The sequence below is a fragment of the Pelecanus crispus genome, chromosome 1 (assembly GCF_030463565.1).
Source record: "Pelecanus crispus isolate bPelCri1 chromosome 1, bPelCri1.pri, whole genome shotgun sequence".
Lineage (NCBI taxonomy): Eukaryota > Metazoa > Chordata > Aves > Pelecaniformes > Pelecanidae > Pelecanus > Pelecanus crispus.
In genome coordinates, this window is record NC_134643.1 from 155,068,913 (window position 1) to 155,095,372 (window position 26,460).

A 26,460-nucleotide genomic window follows, 5' to 3' on the forward strand; every position below is an offset into this window, starting at 1 on the left:
ATGACCTCTAACCCTCATGTCTCTTGGGTTGTCTATGCTAGTAAGTAGCAACAGAGCTCCCCCACACAGTGCTGTCCATCCCTTTTTCTAGTCTTTAAACATCACAAGATATCAGAATTTACAACCTGCCACAGCTGTAGAAATCAGTAACACCAGACTGAGCCTTCAAGCGTATTGAATTTGTGGGAGCAAAGTTGGAAGAATTCTTCTGTTGTACGAATAATAGGAAACATTTCCCTATAAGTCTTTGTTTTACGTGTTTGCTGTTTAAAGTTACTCAGAGAGGGACTGAGAGTCTAAGAGAGTGTAGGTCATCAGAAATGTAGGGCAAGTGCCTTTTGAATACATACCAATCCATCTAGCTTCTATTAGAGCTCCATGTAGGTATCTGAATAAAGACAGACAACTCATGGAGAAGTAGGGACTGCAGTTAACATCACAAAAATGGCTCATCATGTGTCTTACACATTTGCATGGCTGGGCTCAAATTATTTTGCCCATTCAGAATTAATGCAGCAGTATCAAATAAATGAAGAAGATGGCAATAATGGGAAGAGCTGCACACATGTGATCTCCCTGTCCTTTTGATCTTTCCATGGGATTTTCAAACATTACTATAGAACAGTCTGGTAGGCAGCACTGATGATTTTCTGGAGGTGGCCTGAAGATAAACATTTTTCATGTCATAGTCACACAATTGACAAAAATCATTGCTGCTGACCATGATTTGCCAGTTTCATAATAGCTGATCTCAATCTAATTCTTATAAACAAATGTCTTCACTGCTGAAATAATAATAAAAATTTTCACAAATCAAATTTATTGTTATGGCATCAGCAGAGTGTGTTAGCAGTGAGCATATTGATCAGTTTCTTTATTCATCATCCATAAAAGCACAGGACTTGCCATATGGCACATCTGTTCAATATTCTTGTTTTGAGCAAGAAATAGGTACTTTAGAAGAACTGTGTGTTGCCTCCCAGGCAGACCTGTTCCTTAGCAGGGAGTTTCAAATAATATTATTTTTGATAAAAAGTGTGGAGCTGCTGACTTCAAATCTGCTTGGAAGAAGGAGTTAGTCTGAATAATCTGGTTACCCAAGGAAGAATATTTCCAAAGTGTTTGTCATGATTTAGCTGGCAACAGCTAAGCACCACACAGCTGCTTGCTCACCCTCCCCACCTCTCTGGTGGGATGGGGGAGGGAATTGGAAGTGTAAAAGTAAGAAAACTTGTAGGTTGAGATATGAACAGTTTAATAATTGAAATATAATAATAGCAATAAAAATGGTGAAAGGGAAAACAAGAAGAGGAGCAAAACCCAGGGGAAAAAAAAAAAGTGATGCATCTGCTCACCACCCGCCGACCGATACCCAGACAGTTCCCGAGCAGCGGTCGCTGCTCCCCGGCCAACCCCCCCCAGTTTATATACTGAGCATGACGTCATATGGTATGGAATAGCCCTTTGGCCAGTTTGGATCAACTATTCTGGCTGTGCCCCCTCCCAGTTTTTTGTGCCCCTGGCAGAGCATGGGAAGCTGAAAAGTCCTTGACTAGCATAAGCAGTACTTAGCAACAACTAAACCATCAGTGTGTTATCAACATTATTCTCCTACGAAATCCAAAACACAGCACTGTGCCTGCTACTAGGAAGAAAATAACTCTATCCCAGCCAAAACTAGGATACTGTTAAAAATTTTCAGTGTTTTATTCAGGTATTATCTTCTTTCTGGATTTCAAGATTTCAGGGTGGGAAACATTTCTGAGATCTTGAAAGGCAAAACAATCCCCTTATTCTGTAAAACTGACAGAAGACTGGAACATGATTTTTTTAATTAAGAAAGGAGATGAATAAAGTTATGATCTTGACTTACTTTTTGGTAAAAACAAATAGTCTCCTAAGTAAATTATTTAAAATTTCATAAAAATAGTTTTCTTTTCCTTTACTTTTGAACATTGATAATTCGAGGGTCACAGAAATGCAGTCATGGCATTAGCTTCTAGCGTTATGGGATGATGGTTGACCTAGTTTCAGGCATGGAGATACAGCCATTGGATTTATAGGTTTCTTAGTCTACCTCATTCTTTTAAATTCTGAAAAATTCCTTACATTTCTAGTAGATGCAAGTCTCATTCACGATATGATTACATAGTTCCTGGTACAGAGACTAGATGAGACATTCCTAGACATTTTCTGAGTATTGGTATCAGTATTCGTGTCAAATGGGAAGAATTATATGAACGCATTTGCAGTAGTAGTACCTCAAGGTGGGCAGGAGGAGATTCACACCTACATTTATATGGTAAGCGTAGCCCTTTCTCTGTTAAAAAAGCACAGCTACATCTATGCTTGTAAACTAACAAGCACCCTGTCAGGAAGCTGTGTGTGACTGTCCATACCACATCAGTGTCCGTGTGCTCCTTCTCAGCTCCAGCCCATGTCGATAAACCTTCTCCCAGGCAGTGCCCGGGCAGACTGTGGGCCACGATCTGTTCCCACAGGCAGTTTGGATGTGACCACTTCTTGCTGGGTTAGGGAAGAGAATTTGGTTGTGTGGGTGCAAGCTGAACCTTTCTGCTTGGAAATTCTTTGGCCTGCTTAATTTGCTAGTGTTGACTCAGCCTTTATTCTAGTGAGGAAAAAAAAAAATTCCTTGGGATGCATTATTTTCCTCAGATATTTGATGGCTGCTGGTAGTTCTTTCAGCTCTGCTGAAATGACTGGCTTTGTTTCTGTAAACTAACTCATAAGTTTCTTTACAAAATGTTGTTTACCTTATGCAGGAACAGCAGTTTTCCTAGAAAAGCAAGGTTAATCAGCTTGTACAAAGCCTTATGTTACTGTGGCTTGATTCCTGCTGCTTTGGATATTTTGTTGTTCATAAGTACTCATTCCCTCCGTCTGTGGATCACCTGGAGTCCATGCAATGCTTCAGGGGAGTGTTGGAAGTGGAGGGAGCTGAGCAGACCGTGGCATCTGAGCTGCTCCCTGCTCCCTTGGGCTTCTCCAGGCTCCTGGTTGGCCCAAATCCACCAGGAGCTCTGCAGCCAGGGGCCTTCCTCAGCACTGGGGGGAGCTGCCTTCGAACCTGCAGCCAGGGATAGGGGTCTCTTTGAGATGGAGGGACAGCACTGTACCTCAGAGCTTTGGCAGTAGTGGACGGGCAGCAAGGATTCTTGAAGAATATTTTCTTTCCAAATTGTGGAGTACCTTTTCAAAGAGGTTTCTGCATTCCTAGAAGTGGAGTTTAGATTCAGACATACTTGCTCAGAAATCGAGAGCTGGGGAGCAGGAAGAGAAGAGATTCATAGCCAAATTCTTCCCCTGCTTTAGTGATACAAGTCTGGGAATGTTTGATTTTGAAGGGAACAGTACTGCCTGTTTTTACTTTCATAATCCTAACAGCAAAACCTGGCTGTCTGAAGACAAAGTATTAAAAGGCAGGCAGAACATCTGTCTGACATCAGGTTAATTTAAACTTGAATAATACCCTAATGTTTTATTCAAGGTTTCCATCTCTATCACCGATTACCAAGACTCATGCCTGAAAGCTGCATCCTGATTGCCATTGGAGTACTAGTAGGAGCAATCATCTTTGTTTCTGATCACAAATCTCCACCGGTGATGAACACAAGTATTTACTTCTTGTATCTTCTTCCACCCATTGTCCTGGAGGAGGGTTATTTCATGCCAACTCGGCCATTTTTTGAAAACTTTGGGTCCATCCTGTGGTGGTCTGTGCTGGGATCTCTGCTAAACTCGTTTGGGATTGGCCTCTCCCTTTACGGAATCTGCCAGATCGAAGCCTTTGGCCTGACTGACCTGAACCTGCTGCAGAACCTGCTTTTTGGCAGCATGATTTCAGCTGTGGATCCTGTGGCAGCTCTGGTAGTTTTTGAAGAAGCGTCTGTTAATGAGCAGCTTTATATGATGATCTTCGGAGAGTCATTGCTAAATGATGGCATAACTGTGGTGAGTTTCTTTCCACTCCTTGTCTTCCCCTCTTTGGGCTCTTTTGGCTTGTAAGGTTATTGGGCACAGGACAAGAGCAGCTCTAAGGAGATCTTAGATACATTATTTATTTTATGGATACTCCACTCCATTACACACAAGTAATTTTAATGTATGTAAAGATTCCATCTTATATTAACTCCTTCGAAAACATACTGGTTTAGAGGCGCTGGAAGAGGGAAGCACACATACACATTAGACATCACATCTTCCTCTTGCATTCACTGAATTGAATGTATAACCTACAGCTGATTTTGCTCGTAGGATCAGTGTAAGACCTAGGAACATTCTTGACATTGTGCAAGCAAATAAATAGAAAATTGTACTGCTTAAAGACTGAATGAAGCAGGGGTAGCAGTACAGGAGTCTCTGCCTTGTCACATGCCTTAGAGAGCCCTCTGAAAAAAACAACCCAAACCACCAGACGTGGACAACCTCTGGAGGCCATGCTGCTTCCTCCAGCCCCTTCTAGGAAGGTCCCCAGAGACCTTAGACAGGAATTCCAAAAGCTACTAAAAACTTTGCATAATTCTTTTTTTACCAGTAAAAAACCTGATATCTGACAAATATTCGCCTTTCTTGGCTGTCTTATCTCAAGTGTCCAGAAACAATGCTTCTGGAATAAGAGAGATTTTGTTTGTTGTTTTTTTTTTTCTTTTTTTTTTAAATAGGAAAAGAGTGTTTTTACAGAGCTCCTTTTGCTAATACTTTTCCCCTTTTTCATTAGTTCTACTAAAACTTGGAGCAACCTGAAATTCTAGGTGTAAAATACAATTGACAAAAACACTTGGAATATGCATGTTTTTCAAGGAAGAAATTTCAAGCAGGAAATTCATTGCTCAGAAAGCAACAGAACTGCTCATGTGCTGCAAGTTAACTACAAGTTAAGGAGTTTTGCTAGATAAGATCTTTACAGAATTTAAATCACTGGAATCTAAAACACATAAAAACTATCCAGATACTGTTATACATGAGGTACAGCACAACTTGGACGTGTGAAGTCTGTACAGAGTTCATTGCTGAACGGCTTCATGGGAGGAGTGCAGTTTATGAGTAATGCAAAAAGGAAAAGGAATGAAATACTGTTGCAGCCACAGCCTATTGATCATAAATCCTTCCTCTTGGTGAATCAGAGATGTAGGGCTGATGTAGAACTAAGGGACAAATGTTACTTAACTTTACACGTAAACTGCTTATGTGTTATAGCTGTAACAAAAAAATCCCAATGCATCTATCATTTCCACCTGTCTTTGTGGTTCCTTCAAGTGCAGACCTCAAAAAGTAATACCTCTTCCTCACTCTAGAAGAGCTTGCTTCATCCTTTTTTTCACTGGCTCTCTACCTTGCCTTCCCTTTGTTCCCAGCTGTTATTTATGATGTAGGTCCAACTCATGATGGTATTTACATGAGCTTTCAGTCAGGATCCTTATACAGCATAAATGTGTAGTGACAGAAAGCCTTTAAAAACAGTGGTATTTAAGGCATTCCTCAGGAGCAATAGGTTAGTTAGCAAAAGAGATGAAAGGACTGTACATGGGGAGTGTTGGCTACATCACTGTGAGTTCCCTTTGCCCCACATGCCCTCATCTTTGCGGCTCTTCTCACAGCAGCTATGTTGCAATCAGTTTGTCAGCTCCTGCTGATGCATCTCTGCATCGCCCACCTCTCATCCATTTTCTGGGCATTCAAGTTTTCAAAATCTCTGCCTGGCTTCATGTTTGAGAAGACTGAAATATTTGTCACCTGGGTGGAGCCCAATAGGTGGCTTTCTCCCCTCCGATACCCCACTTGCTTTTTAAAAGACTTTGAAACTATTTATCTCAGGTGTCTTATCGTACCATTTCCTCCCCATTTCTCTCTTAACAGTTTCCTTTGAGTTAACGTTACATGTTTAAAAAGATAATATCACCAAGATATATTAAGCATACGTATTTTTTGATTGTTTAAATACAAATATCCCCTGGTTCTCTCCAGTCTCTTTATCAGCTTGAACATTTTTTTCCCCAGCAGGAAAAACTGGTATGAATTTTTCTGAACTTGTGTATTACATTTGAGGCAACAATGGTTCCCTCTCCTATATTTAGTTCAATATCCTGGTATAAAAAAATCACAGAATAACAGACTGTGGAATTAGAATGATGATTTAGGAGTCATGCCTTTGACTTACGGGACTGGGACAAAAGTGGATAATTCACCCTTTTTACGCATTTGTACCTTTTCCTATTCTCCTCAGTAGGGCCATGTCTGTGGATGGAACAAGAAGGCTCCAGGTCCTGTTAATTGCTTCTTTTCCCCGTTGCTTCTGAGTGGGGTGTTAGCATCAGAATAGTGCAGACAGCAACAGGACTGGTCCTAGCATGTATCATACATTAGTGGAGTTCCAAAGCCCTGTTCAAAACAGTGATGTTGGTAAACCCAGTGTAGATTTCATGCAAACCTGAACACAGGTGGAGGACCCTCATTTTGCTGCAAAGTGTTTCAGGCATCTGAAGCTCTGCTCCTGCATATACACAGACCATTTCTGTCTCAACAGGAGCTGAGTACCTGTGTGCATCAGGAAATGGAATATTTCCCCTGACTACTTCATCTCTGAAGCTTGATTTTAGAAACACTGAGAACACCTACATGTCATGCTGTACTCAAAATGAAGTGGCAGCAACTATTTTCTCTAATGGTGCCCCCTCTTGTTTGTATGCAGTAGCAGAGCAGTTAAAGAAATCTACTGCATGATGGACACCCAAGTAAAATTAATTTATTTGTTTGAAGGGATTTGAATGTACCTCTCTGATGTCGCTGAGGAAGGCTTTGAACACTGGGAAGCATGGGTGCTAAGAAGGAGGATGGAGATATTCTCTGCTCCTGCTGTTGAAGTTGACCCACTGTGTTTAGAGTAAAATTAAATGCATGTGGTCAGAAAGAGTTATCAGGGTGGAAAGAAAGGGTTACCAAGGCTGCCTGTGTTGGTGGTGAAGGCAGTCACTTGAAAATCTTTTTTCCAGTGCTTCTGATGTGGATGGTATGTGCAATGTTTGTGTCATGTAGACAGCTGGAACAGGGACCAGTCCTCGGGGAGGTCCCCTGTGGCCAACAGTGTCACGCTCTCTCTTCCTCTCTCTGGCACTAACAGCCACCCAGTGGTACACCACGACACGGTAATGTCCCCTCCAAAAAACCCAAAGCATGACATTCTGAGAGTTGTTAAATGAGGCCAACTATCAATCCATCCCTTCTTTTTGAGTGAACAAAGGCATCCTAAGCTGATTCAGGCTTTCCTACCATATAAAGAATTATAGTACTCCATTTACTGGCATAAACACTGCAATGTAACTTAGCTGAACAGCAGTTACATGGAGTCTTACTTGAATGACGCAGTGCAGGATGTTGTACAGAACAGTTTACTCCCACAAAGCATGTCACAAAAAAAATGGAAATTATGTCATATTTCCACAATTTCCATTTTAATGCCAATTCAATTATATCATACAGACACTTTAGGAACTAGAAAAAGAGAGAAAAACCTACTCAGTCATTTGCTGAGGATAATTTGCTTTATTCATAAGTCAGCATAGATTCATGCTTTGGTATCATTTATAAAGAATCACAAGTCTTAGGAAGAGGTTGAAGTCTGCAGGAAAGGGGGAACAGAGAGACAACAGGATTTGTAATTAAAAGCTATATGGTAAGTGTACAGTAAGGTTTACTTACTGTGGAGACATGAACCCTCTTTTCCTTATCTGCTACTGAAGAGCTAATTTCATAATAGTCATCAGCAAAAAGCAGCTCTGGGTATTTTCTCACATGAAACATTTTGTTGTGTTCTGTCTCTCCCCCAGAAATATTAGCAATGAGCCTCCTGGAGAACAGGCTGTGTGACAGCTCAAGGTCATATGGTCCCAGCAGCAATTTAAGATTAGATAGTAGCTGGGGAATAACTATTATCCTAATGAGCTTGACTCTTCTACCTGCAAATATCTGCTTTAATCTTCTTAATAACCTTCTGGAATTAACTATATGAAGAAGAAAGACCAAAGAAAAACAGATAAGGCAAATGATTTTGGTCCATTTGGCATTTTTGAATGAATGCTTTGGTACAACAGCTTTGGAGAGCTGGTGTCTTTAGAAGTTCTCCAAATTTTCTTGAAAACCAAAAGGTGACTTTCATGTGTTACACACTCCCTGTAAACAGATCTGACGTGACTTAATGTTAACTGACTGTCAGCAACCTCTAAGACCTTTTTATTACTAGACCACTCATTACTGTGGAAACTTTCTATTAGTTTCTAAAAGGTGGATAAAAGGTGAATATACTGAAGATCATTAATTTCTGCAGAAAATAAATTATTGATAATAGAAGTACGGTAAACTTATCTGCTCTAAACTAAATGAAATTATCTTTACAGACCAAACTATACAACCTAGCAAATTCAATCTTTCTTCTCATCTGACATTGTTTTCTTTTTATTTTTGTCATTTCAAGCTTTCTAGTCAAAATATATGTGTGAAGGATCTTTAGGCCATTTAGAGTGCCACAGCTTTTAGTTCCCACTTTGAGATTGACAGAGTTCCTGGGAAGGAGGTTAAATGGCATCAAACCCAAAACATGTGAGGACAGAGAGGCTGTATTTATCTAGGTAGAGACAATACGAAACTGAGGCTACTATTTCCCCTTCCCTTCCCTTCCCTTCCCTTCCCTTCCCCTTCCCTTCCCTTCCCTTCCCTTCCCTTCCCTTCCCTTCCCTTCCCTTCCCTTCCCTTCCCTTCCCTTCCCTTCCCTTCCCTTCCCTTCCCTTCCCTTCCCTTCCCTTCCCTTCCCTTCCCTTCCCTTCCCTTCCCTTCCCTTCCCTCCCCTCCCCTCCCCTCCCCTCCCCTCCCCTCCCCTCCCCTCCCCTCCCCTCCCCTCCCCTCCCCTCCCCTTCCCTTCCCTTCCCTTCCCTTCCCTTCCCTTCCCTTCCCTTCCCTTCCCTTCCCTTCCCTTCCCTTCCCTTCCTTCCCTTCCCTTCCCTTCCCTTCCCTTCCCTTCCCTTCCCTTCCCTTCCCTTCCCTTCCCTTCCCTTCCCTCCCCTCCCCTCCCCTCCCCTCCCCTCCCCTCCCCTCCCCTCCCCTCCTCCCCTTCCCTTCCCTTCCCCTTCCCTTCCCTTCCCTTCCCTTCCCTTCCCTTCCCTTCCCTTCCCTTCCCTTCCCTTCCCTTCCCTTCCCTTCCCTTCCCTTCCCTTCCCTTCCCTTCCCTTCCCTTCCCTTCCCTTCCCTTCCCTTCCCTTCCCTTCCCTTCCCTTCCCTTCCCTTCCCTTCCCTTCCCTTCCCTTCCCTTCCCTTCCCTTCCCTTCCCTTCCCTTCCCTTCCCTTCCCTCCCCTCCCCTCCCCTCCCCTCCCCTCCCCTCCCCTCCCCTCCCCTCCCCTCCCCTCCCCTTCCCTTCCCTTCCCTTCCCTTCCCTTCCCTTCCCTTCCCTTCCCTTCCCTTCCCTTCCCTTCCCTTCCCTTCCCTTCCCTTCCCTTCCCTTCTTCCTTTCCTACTCCCAGTGATGTTTCATGATTTTTATGTGTCAAGTACTATTGAAAAACATTTAACATTCCAGAGTCCATCTAATGAAGTGTGTACAGTCTACTGATCATACAGACAACCTAAATGGGATTTAAATCAAATGTGTGATTCTTAGTTGCTGCCCTGTCCCCTCCTGAGTCAGAAAGAGAAAGTGGAGGAGAGATCCTGGGGTTGGTAAGGTACCCAGCTGGGCTTTCAACATCTGCTACAAAAAACAGTAGTTAAGTTTACCTTCAGAAAACAAGAAAGCATGAGTATTTTGTGGTTACTTCAATTGCATTTGTTATCCCAGAGTTTTACTCCTATTACATAACCATCTACCTTTCTTTTTTTTTGCTGCTTTTCAGGACACTTAACAGACCTTTAACTCTGCGACTTGTTAAGAACCAGCTGAGATTTCAACTGTTACTTTGCTAAGCTTTCTAAAGCAGTTTCAGGCATATACACACACACACACATGCCATGAAATGAGTAAGCCTGCCAGGTTCAGAAAGACGCCTGACTGCTGTCTCCTTATTTTCACACATAGGTTCTATACAACATCTTCATCGCCTTCACCCAGATGCACAAGTATGAAGAAATTGAAGCCATCGATGTCTTGGCTGGCTTTGCTCGCTTCTTCGTGGTGGGGCTGGGTGGTATGTTGTTTGGCATCGTCTTTGGATTTGTTTCGGCGTTCATGACTCGATTCACCCACAACATTTCTGCTATTGAACCCCTGCTGGTCTTCATGTTCAGCTACCTGTCATACTTGTCAGCTGAAACCCTTTACATCTCGGGCATTTTGGCGTGAGTATCCCTTTTGGCTTTTTGGATGCCCTCCTGAGGGAAGTGGCATTGTTTTGAGGAGGTGATTTGCTTGAGGTTGGTACAATACAGGCATTTTCAGTCTCTGGCCTAGAGATCTGCAGTGGACAGTTTCTAAGGGATCTGTAAAATGCAGTGGTAACTAGGAAAAGCAAACCCACAGTCAGTGGGCATAGATGTACTACTGAGGAGTGCATGCATATCTGCTTTGAAATTTTTTTAGTTTTTTGCCCATTGGAAAAAATCCTGCAAGCTGTGGGACTAGTGCTGCCACTATCTGGCTGCTATCTCTGATCAGCAGAATGAGAGAATGATTTGATCAGTGTATCTGTATTTATTTCTAAGCAGCCTCACCATCAGATTACAAAAGAGATGAAAAGTAATGAGTATGGAAAACATAATAAAGAACATCCAAGTTCTTGCTTTTGTATACAGCTGTGAACACCAGCTCTAACGCAATTTACTAGAACTACATTTCATTTGAACAGCATCACTGGAACTGAAACTGGGCAAAACCAGGCAACTGAGAACAGCAAGCACATATGCATACATATACTCACGTATATGGATATTGACAATCATATTTTGATGTGATCAGGATAGCTTGATACTGCTGTAATGCTGGCGACTGCTTTCTTAAAGTGCTGCAATGGCACGGGTGCCTGCTGTAGAGAGCAAGCTGACAGGTCTATTGAATGCAGTAAATGTGGAGAGGGTGAGTATTTTGGGAAGGAAAGAGGATGGTGGCAGGAAAGGAATAAGAAAAGAAAGGAAGGAATAGGGGTGAAAGTGAGAGGCTTTGTGAGAAAACTGCTGGCAAGAGAATTTCAAAGATACCACACCAAACAGATCCTCAGCAGGGTAAAGTGTAAAGAAATGGGAACCTGATGGTGTTAAATTGCTCCAGCTCGTGCTACTGGCTGCTGCAATCTCAGCACCCAGCTGGTGGGCGGCAGCAGCCTTTCATGTCCTGTGTTGGCTCTGAACTTGCATGCAGGGTCTTGTGGGCCCTAGTGTTCCAGAAAGGAATTCCCTTCATTGAGGACAAACCAGGTTAAACTTAAAAAATACAAGCACGTGGCTGTTGATGTCCAGACAGGTACCTTTAATAACCTCCACTTGTCAAACCCTGATTTCATAGAATCACAGAATAGTCTGGGTTGGAAGGGACCTTTGAAGGTCATCTAGTCCAAGCCCCCTGCAAAAAGCAGGGACATCTTCAACTACATCAGGTTGCTCAGAGCCCCGTCCAACCTGACCTTGAATGTTTCCAGGGATGGGGGCATCTACCACCTCTCTGGGCAACCTGTTCCAGTGCTTCACCACACTCATTGTAAAAAATTTCTTCCTTATATCTAGTCTAAATCTACCCTATTTTAGTTTAAAACCATTACTCCTCGTCCTGTTGCAACAGGTACTACTAAAAAGTTTGTCCCCATCTTTCTTCTAGGCCCCCTTTAAGTATTGAAAGGTTGCAATAAGGGCTCCCTGGAGCCTTCTCTTCTCCAGGCTGAACAACCCCAATTTGTTAAGCTTCAGAGCAGAACTGGCTTTGTAAATACAACCTTTTCAGGATGACTGTGGGAAGCAATACTTGAATATTTAACTATATTAAATAAGGAGTTACACAGCAGATACGTTTTTCTGAGCAATTAGAAAAAGCAGATAAGTCTTGTACTATGTTTTGCATATCCAACACACCTGCTCTGATTGAGGTGACTGGAGACTTTAGTCGAGCAGGGTTAGACCTACTGTGTAGTGAGCACTAATACTATATGGACCCTTTCCTACCTGCACTGCCCAAAATACTGCTTCCCTGCTTATTCATTACACTGGACTACATAGCTCTTTTATTTCTTTTGCTTCTTATTTTCATTAAAGTGCTGAAATTATTAGCAATAAAAGAACGTTAATATAATTGGGATTTATTATTCTTACTGCTTCATTAAGGAAATTATTGCTTGTTTTAGGGATGGGAACTTATTGTCACCCTTCTGAATTATTGAAGAATTCATTCATTTTTCACTTGGATCATCAAAGTCTATTATGCATGTATCTCTAAAAGTCAACAGTATTAAACATTAATGCCTAATGGCCTTGTCTTAGAGTGTCCTTGGACCTGCTAAATGTCTCAGCTCCACCAGAATACTCCTGAGATTTCTTCAGTGGAAATTAAATGAGCAGAAACTAGATGAAGGGGTATTTAATGAACAGTCAGAGTTCTCTGAATTCACAAGTTTGGAAAAATATTGTCACAAGAAGCCCCCAAAGACTAAAATAATATCAGTAGAAACTAGGTAGATGATGGAATATGCTACTAGCATGGCACTCTATCTATTACCTATGACTATGAAAAATGAAGGGGGGAAGAGGAGACCCCCTTCAGTAGGGCTGCTCAATGACTACTGCTCCATGTGATTGTTACCAGCGTCTGTGCTGGGTGGCTGCTGATGCCTCTGAAGCAGGCTCTAGCCTTCATTAACAGCAAAGAGGTGGAAAACATCCCTTTGCTTCCTTAGCCACATTGCCCACACCCTGGGTAACTAAAAGGGGGGAAGGACACCTCTGTAGGATGACTGAATTTCTCCCTGCTGTACAGCAATGGGCTGCTGTGGGTGGAGAGTCACTGAAGCTTACCCTGGCCCTGCTGATCTGCCAGCCAGCTGGCAGGGAGCCGGCGGGAGCTTTGGCCCCGGCATAGGACTAGCACCATGTTCTCCCACCATCACCTCGAAGGAGAAGTACACTAAGAGGCAGGTTATGTCCCTCTAACCAATCCGTCTGTAGGCTGGTACAAAACTGACCTGCCCTTTGTTTGAGACTCAAATATTTGGTGCTTGGTGGCTGTGTGTTAGGTATTCTGGATAAAACGGACTTTGAACTGGAACGTGATAACCTCACTTCCTTGTCAGGAAGGCTGACTGTTTTGCTTCCTTTTTCCTATATACAGAATGGATTTGTAAAGCTGAATGAAGATGCTCTTCTATCTAAAGAAATAGCTAACATTACTGAAGAAATAAAATGCTTCTTGATATTAGGCAGGTCAGAGGCTGGTGATGGAAAGTGCAGGTAATGAAGGCTGAGGTTGTTCTTAAATTAAAAGAAAAACAGGTTGTGGCTGATCTCTGATGTTTTGCCTGGTACAGGATGACAGCATGTGCGGTGACAATGAAAAAATACGTGGAGGAGAATGTTTCCCAGAATTCCTATACCACAATAAAATATTTCATGAAGATGCTGAGCAGCGTCAGTGAGACCCTGATTTTCATGTTCATGGGAGTGTCTACAGTGGGGAAAAACCATGAGTGGAACTGGGCCTTCATTTGCTTCACTCTGCTCTTCTGCCTCATTTGGCGGACACTGAGTAAGTCAGCTTTTGCAGGCAACCTTCTCTGCACCTCTGAGAGAAATCCTTTGGTGCAAAGGTATGTTTAGAAAAGTCTGTGCAGACTGGCTTAACTGGTTTACTAATGAATTTACTAGGCTTATGTTACTGACAAGTTAGTTTCACAAATCTACACATGGAGAAAAAGGAGGGAAAAGCCCCAAACAAATCTGAATGCCAGTCTCCAAGCACAGACTTTATGATTAGGTGAGAATGGAATATTTTAAGCAAAATTAAAATATTACCATGTTTATGCCTATATAGATGTTTATATCTTAGTTAACTATATGCCCTTGGGTAAGTGGGCTTATAATGATTTCATCTCACACTGTAATTAACTTACTAATTAGATAATGTACTTCACTACACTTCTGATGCTATAACACTACATATCCTGGGCCAGGAGTGCCAGAGGCATTGAAAAAGAGGGAAGGTGAAAATTAGCACAGATAGATAACTGAACAAGGACCTTATTTCCTTCCTTATACCACATGTAGGCCAACCATGCTATGCTACAGATCCTCACAAGTCAACTCTGAAGTTTTAAACTGCTAGAAAAGAGTCCCTGTTTGAAATTACTCTATTTCTACACACAGTATGTCCCCATTCCTGCAAAGGTCTCCTACTCCCTAATCTGTGAGACTGGGATTCCTCCAGCATGGGCAGGGCAGTTTATAGGTGATGTCACATGAGCTGTGGGACACAATTTCTCATCTTCTCCTAATGTCCAGGATGGGTTGACAGTAACTTTGAAAAAGGAGAAGCGGTAAGAAGGCTGGTGGTGTTCTGGAGGTGGTAACAGCCCTGGCAGACTTCTTGTACAAGCTGCCTTTATGTGTGTTAGCCAATTTACTGCAACTGTGGAAGCAGAGAGGCAACACATTGTCATCTTCTCCCTCATCTACTGGTACCATCCAGCCAAACATGCTAGCTGACAAAAGAAAAGAAGGACTGACCTACTGGTTCAGACCAACCCTCTGGCGGTGTCTTCAACAGAGCCTGCAGGAGATGCTAATTAGGAAAGGCTTGCAAGCCTGGCCACTTTCTGAGCTCTGTTCACCTCCTATTTCCTCAGAGTCTACAGTCACTTTGTTAGGGATGTGAGAGGCTACACTGCTCGCCTGTGCTATATAGGGGTCTGTTTTGGACCTGTTGCCCATGAATTACGCCATGGGTTTTTTGAACCTGAATACTCTATTCTGCATCAGGTTAAGTTACAACTGCTGCAGCAGAAAGCAAATGCATTTACTCTTGGAGAGACAACGAATTATGGAACACACCTTACTTAGCCACTGTTATTTGTCACTTAAATTTAGTTAAAAATATGAGTGAACGATGCTTTTGTAATGGAAGATGTTTTGGAAGTAGTACACATGAGAGGGCCAAAAATACAATTATGTAGACAACCTTATTTCTGACATTTTTTAACTTCTGTGTGCTTGAATTGCCCATCTTAATAACATTCTTTTTGATTTTCAGTAGGATTTTTCAGAGTAATTTATATTTTTAAAGAAAATGAGAAATCCAAATATTCTGTCAGGTGGCCTTGGAAGAGATATTCTGAGCACTGAAATTTAGGCACCTACCTTGGCTAACTAAGTTAGTAGGTTAGTCCCCCCATGCTTCATTTATAATCAAAAGACGCCCCTCTGGAGCATCCTGTGCGGCAAAAATCTACATTGGGCACCTGCCACCACCTCCTCCAGTCTTCAGCCCTTGTCTATATTCCCTTTACATACAGAGCCCAGGCTTGAGCTCTGGGCATTGGGCCTGCATCCTCTGCTACAGTATTGAGAAAGAACAAGACCTGTCAGGTGATTCATCAGGGCCAGCTGTGTCCTGAAGGGGAAGGCAAAAAGGGGTTGAGAGGAAAAGGCAAGTGATAGTTGCTGGACACTGGTTGATGAATCAACTGGAGATTACATTTTGTCTTCTCTACCACTCACAAAGAAGGAAGAAATGGCTGAAGATGTGAAGATTGAGGGCAGCCTTAACTGCAGTGACCATGAGACTGTGGATGCTACGATCCTCAGAGGAGTGAGCAAGCCAACGAACAGCAGAATTACAACCCTGGACTTCAAAGAGCAGATTTTGTCCAGTTGAAGTGGTTGATAATGTGGGAAGGGAATTGGCTGGACTGCTGGTCTCAAAATACTGGTCTAGCTGGTGGCTAATGGCATTCCTCAGGGCTCAGTACAGGGACCAATATTGTTTTAATGTCTTCATTAATGACCTGGAGGATGGAATGGAGTGGACACTGAGCAAGTTTGTGGCTGACACTAAACTGCAGGGAGCAGTCAATATTCTGGATGGCTTCCATTCAAAGGGACCTGGACAGGCTAGAGAAATGGGCTGACAGAAAGCTCATGAAGTTCAAGAAAAGCACATGGAAGGACTTACATGTAGGTTGGAATAACTCCATGCACCAGTATAGGCTTGGAGTCTAGCAAGCAACTCTGCAGGAAAGGACCTGTCCTGGTAGACAACAGGTTGAACACAAGCCAGAATTGTGTCCTTGTGACAAAGAAGGCCAACTGTGTGCTGAGCTACATTAGCAAGTGTGTAGCCAGTAGGTCCAGCGAAATGTTTCTTCCCCTCTTCAGGGGCAAAGTGTGCGATGTCTCCAGAGTGCTTTCTCTAGTTCTGGGCTCCCCAGTATAGGAAGGACATGGAGGTTCTGGATCAAGTGTAATAGAGGCCACCAACCTGGTCTGAGGCTGTAGCAATGGACCTATAAGGACAGTCTGAGAGTTCTGAGTCTGTGCAGCCTGGGGAAGATATGGCACAGGAGAGACATTATTACTTTCTACAAGTACCTGACCAGAGGAGAGAGAGAAGATGGAGCCAGACACTTCTCAGAGGTGCACAGCAATAGGACAAGAGATAACAGAGACAAGCTGGAACATGGGAAATTCTGATTAGACAGTAGGGACGGATTTCTTAACATGAGGGTGATCCAATATTTTAACAATGGCCCAGCTCTCCGTTCTTAAAGGCATTCAAGACTTAATTGAAGCAAGTCTTTGAGCAACCTGATCTGATTAGCTCTGCTTTGAGTAGTGACTTGGACTAGATGACTTCCAAAGGTCCTTTCCAGCCTACAGTACTCTGACTCTAACATTTGGGACCAGCTAAGTGACATGAAACATCTGAGATTAAGGTGCTATTTCTTAAATCTCTCAGGTGGCTTATCCGTCAGTCAAAAAGAATATCAGAGCAGGAAGGAGATGTTGGCTTGACCCTCAAAGCCCATACACATTTCAAGACCTTTGACTTTTAAGCCTGGGAGCCCTGGAGGAAGTCATCTAACCAGAGGAAAAAGACGAAAGGGGAAACCTGTGAAGGTTCAAGTATGTGCATCCGAACAGCTTTGTTATATAGGGATGACATAAGTACTCAACAGCAGAGGTGATATGATTCTTGTAGGTTGACAGCAAAAAGAAAGTAATTAATTATTTTCTTGCTAATCCTGGACCAAGCATGTCCTCTAAGTTTTTAAAGGCTTACTTTCAGAGTCCATATTGGAATAGCCTTCCAATCAGGACAGAAAAAGTGCTGTCCTGACACAAAAGCTATTTTGCTGCCACAGGTCCATCCTTCTCTCAGACACCAAGGGGAGTGCTAGAGCTTTCCGAAGGAAGGTTGAAATATTTTCTGCTAAATTTGTTTGCTAAAATGATTACATAATATTCTCTGAAGCTTGAATAAAGTAAAGAGAATTTGCCTGAGGGTGATACCTCACATACGCAGTTTCATTCTGAGTGGCTGATATCTATCATAGTTGTAAGTAGCCAAAAAAGATCTTATGTAAAGCAGCATCCAGCAACATACATAACAGCATGCTGCTACTGGCCTTACCTATAATAATACACTGAGTTTATCAGTGACAGCTGTGTAAAATAACACCAGTAATTATCAGCACTTGGCAGCTTTTACTTCAGTAATTTAACAGTTGCCACACAAAACGTAGCATACATGTTTCTTATGGAAGATGAAAAAGATTAAATTAAGCAAATTGCTAAATGTACTCTGTAAAGAAAAGCTGCAGTCCTTACACAGCCACAGGATGTCTGATTAATTTTAACTTTTATTAAAAGCAAAATTAAATTTGAGAAATAAACAGAGAATTAGAGACACAATAAGCCAGAGGATTAAAAATTAAAATGCTATTACTCTTTGCCTTTCAGTGAACCTGTCCACAGGACTTGCTGGTAAAGCACTGTTCAAACAATTTGGACAGATACTGTGCAGAAAGCATGAAACATTGCAATGGAAGGCACAGGAAAAAGTCTCACCCCGTTGTTTGTCTTGTCTCCAGAACACTTTGGAAAAGAACTGTGCAACATAAATATAGAATGTAAATCTTTTCCCCTCATCTCACTTCTAAACTGCATAAGTGAGTTTAAATCCTGAAGCAGGTAGGAACCACGGTCTTTTCTAGGAGATTATTTCACACAAAACATATTCAGCAGTTGGTCAAAGAGAAGCTACAAGAACCCCAAACTGAAAAGAAAGGTCTGTCAACAGCTGCTTGAGCCAAGATGTAGTTTTGCTTTAAATATTTTCCTTTTCTCCTTGATTAATAATAGTTGTGGTTTTTCCTTTCCTAGGTGTCTTTGCTCTCTTCTACATCAGTAACAAGTTCCGAACATATCCCTTCACCTTCAAAGACCAACTCATTATTTCCTACAGTGGCCTTCGAGGAGCCAGCAGCTTCTCTCTTGCATTCTTGCTTCCAGTGCATCTCTACCCAAGAAAAAAATTGTTCATTACTGCTACTCTTGTAGTTATATATTTCACTGTGTTCATCCAAGTAAGTGTGTTTCTTAATGGATTGCTTTCATGTACTAGAGGTGACTGAAAGCTTCATAGTGAAGATTGCATTGAATTTACTCTTAAAGTAGGAGAAGCTATTGTATTTAATGGCCAGATTTAGCACTGCACTGTGTAATTAACCTTTCAGGGCTTTTTAAGTATTATTAAATAACTTTTTCAGAAAGTCTATATTGAAAACCCATGTATTCTAAAATATTTAGGGAAAAGGGCACTTTGTGTTCAAAATCTCTTATGTTCACTCCACACGTGCTTCCTAATGCTTCCAAATTAAGGAGCATTTTAATTTTACACTCAGCACAGAATCATTCTCTACTAGTGGTGTATCTCAAACTGAACAGAAAACAATATGTCTGTTCTATGAAGGATTTTGAATTTTTTACTTTCATCTCCATTCATCTTGGAGACATTCTGAAATCCTTTGTAAAAGAATATTAAAGAAAAATAAAGTGAATAATTCAGATTTGTAAGAATAGTTGTCTACTACAGATGTTTGGGTTATTCCACCTGGCTTACACTGCTGTACCTGGAAAAACTGGATATTCTGGAGTTCTTGCATCCCATGTTCTGTATTTTCCCATACCGATATCTCAGATACTCTTGGGTGCCAATGGGGCACTATGCCCTTGTGGTTAGGCACTTAGATTCCATCAGAATGTTTCAGAAAAAAAGCCCATTTTTCTAATATTTCCCCTTTTAAAATGTTATTCTGTAGCAGCACAGTAAAGAATTGGGAACAGCTGAAAATGGTTTCTAAGTGAAAAAAAAAATCCTAAAATATTTAATTCTGAAAATGTTGAAATAAAAGGTTTCAGGATCGTAAGAACACCACAAAGACGTTTCCTTTCAAGTGAGTGCTGTTTTGAGAAAAGGTTGGCAATGAGTCAGTTACTTCACAAAGTTACAACATGTTGATAAATACAATCTTGCTTAAAAAAACCCTGGTGTGTAATTTTTTTAAAGTTTTTGAGTTTTAATCCTCTTCTGTAGCTCTCCATACAAGTAATATATCATTCTTGTACCTAAGACACAGATTTTCTAATTGGTTAAAATTAAATCCTTTTGCTTTCTTTCTGTTTTTTCTAAAAGATAATTAACAATTCAACTCATTGTTCCAAATGCAGGGAATCACAATTGGACCATTGGTCAGATATCTAGATGTTAAAAAGACCAACAAAAAGGAGTCTATCAATGAAGAACTTCACGTGCGAGTAAGTTTTTTATATCAATAGCTGGTATCCTAAAAAGAAGAAGAGAAAGGGTTTTCCAAAAAAGCTGGATGGAGGGAGGCATTTGGTAGCACTGGCATTCAGTGGATTTGGACACTGAAAGCTTTTAACAAAATTTGGAGGAAACCCTAGGCATAATTTTCTAAAATATGATATCTCATTTATATTCATAGTGACTATCATTTTATAATATCATACCATGAGTGTCATGATGTAGCAGGGCCCTTACTTCTTGATACTTGTGACCACGGGAGGACAGAAACATAAAGGTAGCATTTACAAAATGCAGTTGTCATCCTTGCCAGTTAGATTTGTCAGCTACCTTTATTGCCATCTTTTGACTGGTTCTAGACACACTGACACCTTAAAAGTCTTTAATCAAGTTTTATTGAACTGAAATGAGTTGAACCATTGGTCTGCAAATTTAGTTTCAAGTTTTTCCCTCTCAAACATTTGCTTTAGCTCTCAAGCTACCATTATATAAAATAACAGAAATCTGCTCAAACTGACTTAACAACACTATACAAAATATATGTACATGCTTTCACTTTCACAATAGGGAATATATTTGAAATTAACAGAAACACTGTGCCTTAAAATTAAGCACATGCAGAGACATTAGCAAAATTAGAGCATCTCAACTGATTTGAATTTGAAGTGCATGTAATTGTTACTATTTCAACCTTTACATTAAACCCTGGAAGGAATTTATGCTTAAAAGTACCACTTATAACAATATGTACGTAAGAACTGGCCATTTTCCTGTCTGTCTATAATGCTAGAGACACACAAAAGATGACTGAAAATTCCAGTAGTTAGCAGTGATGAACTTACCAGTCTCATGACAATTTGCAAACTCCTCAGAGGACTTGTCGGTCAAGGCAGAGGTTAAGGTGTTCGGTACCTGGCCCTGTGCCCCTCTGAGGGAGGTCACACATGCAGAAGGGAGACTTGATTGACAGAACCAAGAATTTAGGTTTTGGTCTCAGTAGACAAAGAGGACCAGGCAATTTAGATGCTCAGTATCATCTTCCATTGGACACAGTCCTTTACTTGTTCCTATATGGCGCTGGGTGATGGTGAGATGACAGCAGACTGACAGACTTGTCGCCTCCATCAAAATATTGCCACTTCAGCCAAGCATAGGTGCTGCCACAGTGGGATCTTTGCCTTGATTTTTAGAGAAATGTAGATGCTTTCAGAATTAACTCACACCCTCCAATTAAAAAATCTCAAAATCCTGTCAACAATTGCGTATTTGTGGTGACATTATTTTCTCATAATGGCCACTTAAGTTTTTTCCATATTTGTTTCTCTAGTTGATGGATCACTTGAAGGCTGGTATCGAAGACATATGTGGACATTGGAGTCATTATCAGCTGAGAGATAAGTAAGCACCTCTTATTGCAGCCTACTATAATAAAATAACCCATCAATCATGTAAAATACAATAGGTAAATAGAATAAGAAATTAATCTTCCGCCCCATAAAGCTAAAATAGCATGAAAATATTGGGGTCATTCAATATCTCTTTTTAAAAAGTGAGCTCCTGGGTAACCATTATCTCTTGGGAGTGCAGCACTCATATATTGCCTGCTAAATTTCTTCTGCACAAACAAGCAGAAAATAAGCCTTCTGAAAGAAAAACATAGCACAGGAACTCATGCAGACATCAGCCTGTGCACATAGCTTTGGCATAAATCTTAGATCCATGGCAGTGCTCCTTTAGGTCTGGATTTAGAACAGAAGCTATGAAAGTGTCAGTGCTTCACTGACTTTTGCTCTAAGCCTCCACAGCAAATATGATCCCTTGTTGGTGAGTACAGATTCAATAATAATTAGTCACCTGTCCTTACAGGTCTTTGCATTCAGGAATATTTAAAATAAGAGTACTGAAGGGAATGGTTGAATTTAAATATCCAGTAGCATAAGCAGATACTTTCAAGCTAATCTTCCCTCAGAAACGGAGGACCTGCGTTGTGTCTTCTCTAAGCAAGATGAGGTGATTTTGTGAAGCTTTGTAGCTCTCCTAGGCACTTCCCAGAAGAGATAGACCTGCCATTCTGAGCTGCCATTCCTTTTACCTTTTCCCTAAGGGAGCCCTGTGATCATGTAGGTCACCACTGCAGCATGTGAAGGGAAGTGTGGGGAGAGACTAATCTTCCTTTCCCACAAACATCTTATTATGATGCTGTGGGCTAAAAGCCATCTCTAGTTATTCTAGCTATGACTAGACTTCTGTGCTGGAGTCCTCTGCCCCACCTTTCAGCACTGGACCCCAGTAATCCAGCCAAGGGGGTCTGCTGGGACATGTGGCAACTCCTTTCATGACTGGGTTTCTCCCTATGGAAATCAGGAATTAGGAGTAGGAAGAAGGCATCTGGTTTGCATCCAGTTCTTGTCCCAGTGAGGAGTAATGATGTAATATGCTAGGGCACATACCTGGACCCAAAAGCTAAAATGTCCTCTTGGATCTCACAGTACAGAGGTAGCTTTAGGATATCTGCTAGGACCACACCACTGTCCGTACAGTCAATACACTAAACAAATCCCTGTTGGAGCAGTAATTCTGTTGAAATAGCTGCATTTACACGTATCTGTGAGAAAATGTTATCCCCTTATCTCACATCTACCCAACAGCTATGAAAAGAGAATTTTGTCCAAACTAGCTATAAATGTAGTGTTTCAGTTCAGGGGCAGATTCAAAAAACACACCACATGTGAAGACATTTAATGGAAGACGATTGTATTAAAAGGTATTCCCTAGACTTTTCTACATAGCTTTAAAGACATTCAGCATATGTATATCAGAATTAATTACCTAAGTGATGACAATCCAGGAGGCTTTATGTTACATAGAAAAACATAAAGAGCTCTAATCCCAGTGGAAACATTTGTGTACCTATCTCAGCTATTAATGTATAAAAAGTAGCCTTTGTTAAGAAAAAATGTACAAACTCTGTAGTGCTTTTCCTAGCATTGTGGAGCACATTACCTTGCTGTGGTAAACTGTTCCTTTGAAAGAAACATATAAGAAGATCTGCTGTTGTTCTACTAATGTCTGCCTGAAAGCACATACCTGTTCCAAAGCGCACACACACATTTACGTTCAAATTATGCCACACATTAGCGATATTTTACAATCTGCAGCATGCGAGCACATAGTATTTTGTGGTCCATTCAATTTCTCTGTTATTCAGAATACAAAGAAATGTATTTTCTCTGCTCTAATTCAGGATTCAAAATTATCAGCAACATAATGGGCCCAAACTACTGTAACTGCTGGGCCATTTAGAACCTCATTGGTGGCTGGCTGAATAGGCCAGGATTACTGTAAGAGCAGCAGCTGCTGTTATGCCTTACTAGAATACAACGTTTGTACAAAAGCGTGGAGACTGGCCATATTCTTTTCTGACAAACGAGGCAGTGTTACATGCAAACACACACCCAGCCCTCTTTTTTGCTCTGATTGCAGCTTGTTTCTTTCTTTTGTCTGTTGGGCTTTGCAATCTCTGTGGACCAGTAGACCATGACATTTCTTTTTTTTAAACTTCAATTTTGATATCTCTTTTGCAGATTTAAGAAGTTTGACAACAAGTATTTGAAGAAAATCTTAATTCGGGAACACCAGCCCAAATCCAGCATTGTGTCATTGTACAAAAAGATGGAGATAAAACTGGCCATCGAGATGGCTGAGAGTGGCATGAAAATTTCAAAATCATCCACAGCTTTACAGTGAGTACTGACCTCCTTTGCAGAGTAGGGACAGGAAGGAAGGGGGCAAAAATGAGGAAATACCCATAGCATTTTATGACTTCAATAGAAATGTGAGAAAAAAAAGACAGTTATGAAAAGAGAAGTTGCTGGTTTATGCTGGCAATTTGGTTCTCATCATATTTGCACTTTGGCTCTTTGTTCACAGAGTGAAAATTAAAACCAGGGACATTTTCTCTGTTTCTCTTCAATGATGGGCAGTTCTGAAAAGGATTCATGAGTAAGGCGCAGAAGCCATTCTGGCTGCTTTAAATCACAGCAGTGGTTCAAGGTGGCCATACTCGTCACTTAGCTGGAAAGTGGGTTTTGTTCATCACTGCTAGGTGCTGAGAGACCTCCAGGAGAGCTTAGAGCACAGGTCCAGACTCCATTATCCCAATCAACAATTTTTTCTGAGAGCAGATTTCCTTTACAATATTTGCTACTTCAGTTTGCAGTCCCTCAAACTGTCTTGCCATATTTTGATACTTCCGTACCAAATTCATCCAATTAAACATTGAGAGCAGCCCTGCGGAGAAGGACTTGGGGGTACTGGTGGGTGAAAACTGGACATGAGCCAGCAATGTGCGCTCGCAGCCCATAAAGCCAACCGTATCCTGGGCTGCATCAAAAGCAGCGTGGCCAGCAGGTCGAGGGAGGGGATCCTGCCCCTCTGCTCTGCTCTGGTGAGGCCCCACCTGGAGTGCTGCGTCCAGCTCTGGAGTCCTCAGCACATGAAAGACATGGACCTGTTGGAGCGGGTCCAGAGGGGGGCCACAAAAATGATCAGAGGGCTGGAACACTTCTCCTATGAGGACAGGCTGAGAGAGTTGGGGTTGTTCAGCCTGGAGAAGAGAAGGCTCTGGGAAGACCATATTGCAGCCTTTCAATTCTTAAAAGGAGCCTAGAAGAAAGATGGGGACAAACTTTTTAGTCATGCCTGTTGTAATAGGACAAGGGGCAATGGTTTTAAACTAAAAGAGGGTAGTTTTAGACTAGATATAAGGAAGAAATTTTTTACAATGAGTGTGGTGAAGCACCGGAACAGGTTGCCCAGAGAGGTGGTAGATGCCCCCATCCCTGGAAACATTCAAGGTCAGGTTGGACGGGGCTCTGAGCAACCTGATGTAGTTGAAGATGTCCCTGCTTTTTGCAGGGGGCTTGGACTAGATGACCTTCAAAGGTCCCTTCCAACCCAAACCATTCTGTGATTCTATGATTCTATGAAACGGTAATGCAACTTGGCATCAGACAGACAAGGGGAGAAAACTGGTGGGATCTCCGGAGCCTTTACCTGAGGGAACTACCCTCTAGGAGAGAAATCTGTACAAATCTTCACTCCTGCATGCTTTAACTGCTGTGCATGTTTTTATCCTCACCTTGCAAACCACTGTCCAGAGTGTGGGTATTGCTATGGGCACTTGCCCCCACAAACTCTTTCCTGGGCTCCCGCTGGCCACTGTTGTTGCTAGTGCCTGCTCTCTGCTGCTGCACCCTTCAACCCCTATCCATTTTGTAGCAGTCTCTGGCAGGGCCCGGGATATTTTCTTTTTTTGAATGATCATCTCAACCCATATCAGAAAGTCCAAATGCCAACTGGACATTAAATAAAAATCTCTTTTGAAACATTGGCTTAATCATGTCAAGATTCATCTGCTTTCTTGAAACTGATGTCAGCATGCAGTGTAAAACCTAGCCTTTTTCTTTCTAAATCATTCTTTGCTGAATGAATGATATTAAAAAAGATTGCATGTCTGTCAGGCTCCTTTCTGTCTGCTGTATTCTCTTAACTGTTCTGAGCCAAGAGAAAACGTGCAAGGTTGGTAGACAATCTATGGCAATCAAACCACATTCCTCTTCTTTTCTTGAGGGAAAGAGAAAATAAGACTACTTGCTTCAGTGTAGTTCAGAAACTCCCTCCTGAGCTGAGAATTAGATTGAAAAATATTCTATGATAAACAGCTGAAAAGATGGACTAATTTTTGTCAGCTCTACTCTGTCTGTAACTGAATTTTACTGTGCATCAAAATCTGATGCACAGGTTCTCCTAATGAGACAGCCTTTTTAAAAATGAAGTGTCAACTTCAGAAAACAAAGTGCAGCCTATGGCTCAGAATCATACTGATTCTTGGAGGCTATGAGAGTGTTCTAGGAAAATATGTGTTTTCCCAGCTCTGTCCATTGATAGGTGTCTGCTGTTGAGCACTGGAGAAGACAGGATAGAGAGCTAGTTGTTGGATCTTTGGTCTGAACCAATGCAGCAGTTCATATATCTCCATTCTCCTGAGCAACTAAGTGAACCTGCCTAAGACTAAAAGGTCTCTAAATGTATTTGTAAATCATTTGATTGTTATCATTGAAATACCTTGTACCTAAAGTCTCTATCTTCAGTGAGGATACAAAAATCTGGCCATGAGCAAGTGGAGATTTGAAATAAAATGCCCACTTATGGCATGTAAAGCAATAGTTGCAGTGTCATAGTAGTGAGAAAACTCTCTCACTAGCACTTCTGATCAGTTCTTCAGCCTTTAGGTACACGAGGGGAAATGCTCTATAACAATCAAAGCAGATCTCCACTTCTGTGAATTAGCATTATTCTCAGAAATTGCATTCATACTGGTGTGATTCCTGCAGGTGGAGTGGGTCTCCTATATGCAGTATTTCCAGTGCGGACTGGATAAATTTTCCCATGGACTGTGCAACAAAGAATCCACATTTGAATGAAAGTAGAGCATTTTGTTATGATGTTTTGGAGAATATAAGCCTTAGAAATAAGGATAGAAATGGCAAAAGCAGAGCCAAGCAGATATTATCAAAACTGTGTTTGTATGGCTGTTTTTTGGAGGAAATATGCCCATTACAGAGACATGGTTTGATGCTGAGCTTATTTAATATTGGCTTCA

At 41.6% G+C, this 26,460-nt stretch overlaps 1 protein-coding gene across 1 annotated transcript in view; it reads left to right on the forward strand.

The window, feature by feature from the left end:
- The window catches only part of SLC9A4 (solute carrier family 9 member A4), a 40,236-nt gene that overhangs the window by 510 nt on the left and 13,266 nt on the right, over positions 1–26,460 (forward strand). Inside the window, exons 2-8 of the mRNA XM_075711290.1 lie at positions 3,509–3,972; positions 10,080–10,339; positions 13,504–13,721; positions 18,353–18,555; positions 19,700–19,786; positions 21,124–21,194; positions 23,381–23,539. Of these exons, the coding sequence (XP_075567405.1) occupies positions 3,509–3,972; positions 10,080–10,339; positions 13,504–13,721; positions 18,353–18,555; positions 19,700–19,786; positions 21,124–21,194; positions 23,381–23,539 (1,462 nt within the window). The remainder of the gene's footprint in view (positions 1–3,508; positions 3,973–10,079; positions 10,340–13,503; positions 13,722–18,352; positions 18,556–19,699; positions 19,787–21,123; positions 21,195–23,380; positions 23,540–26,460) is intronic.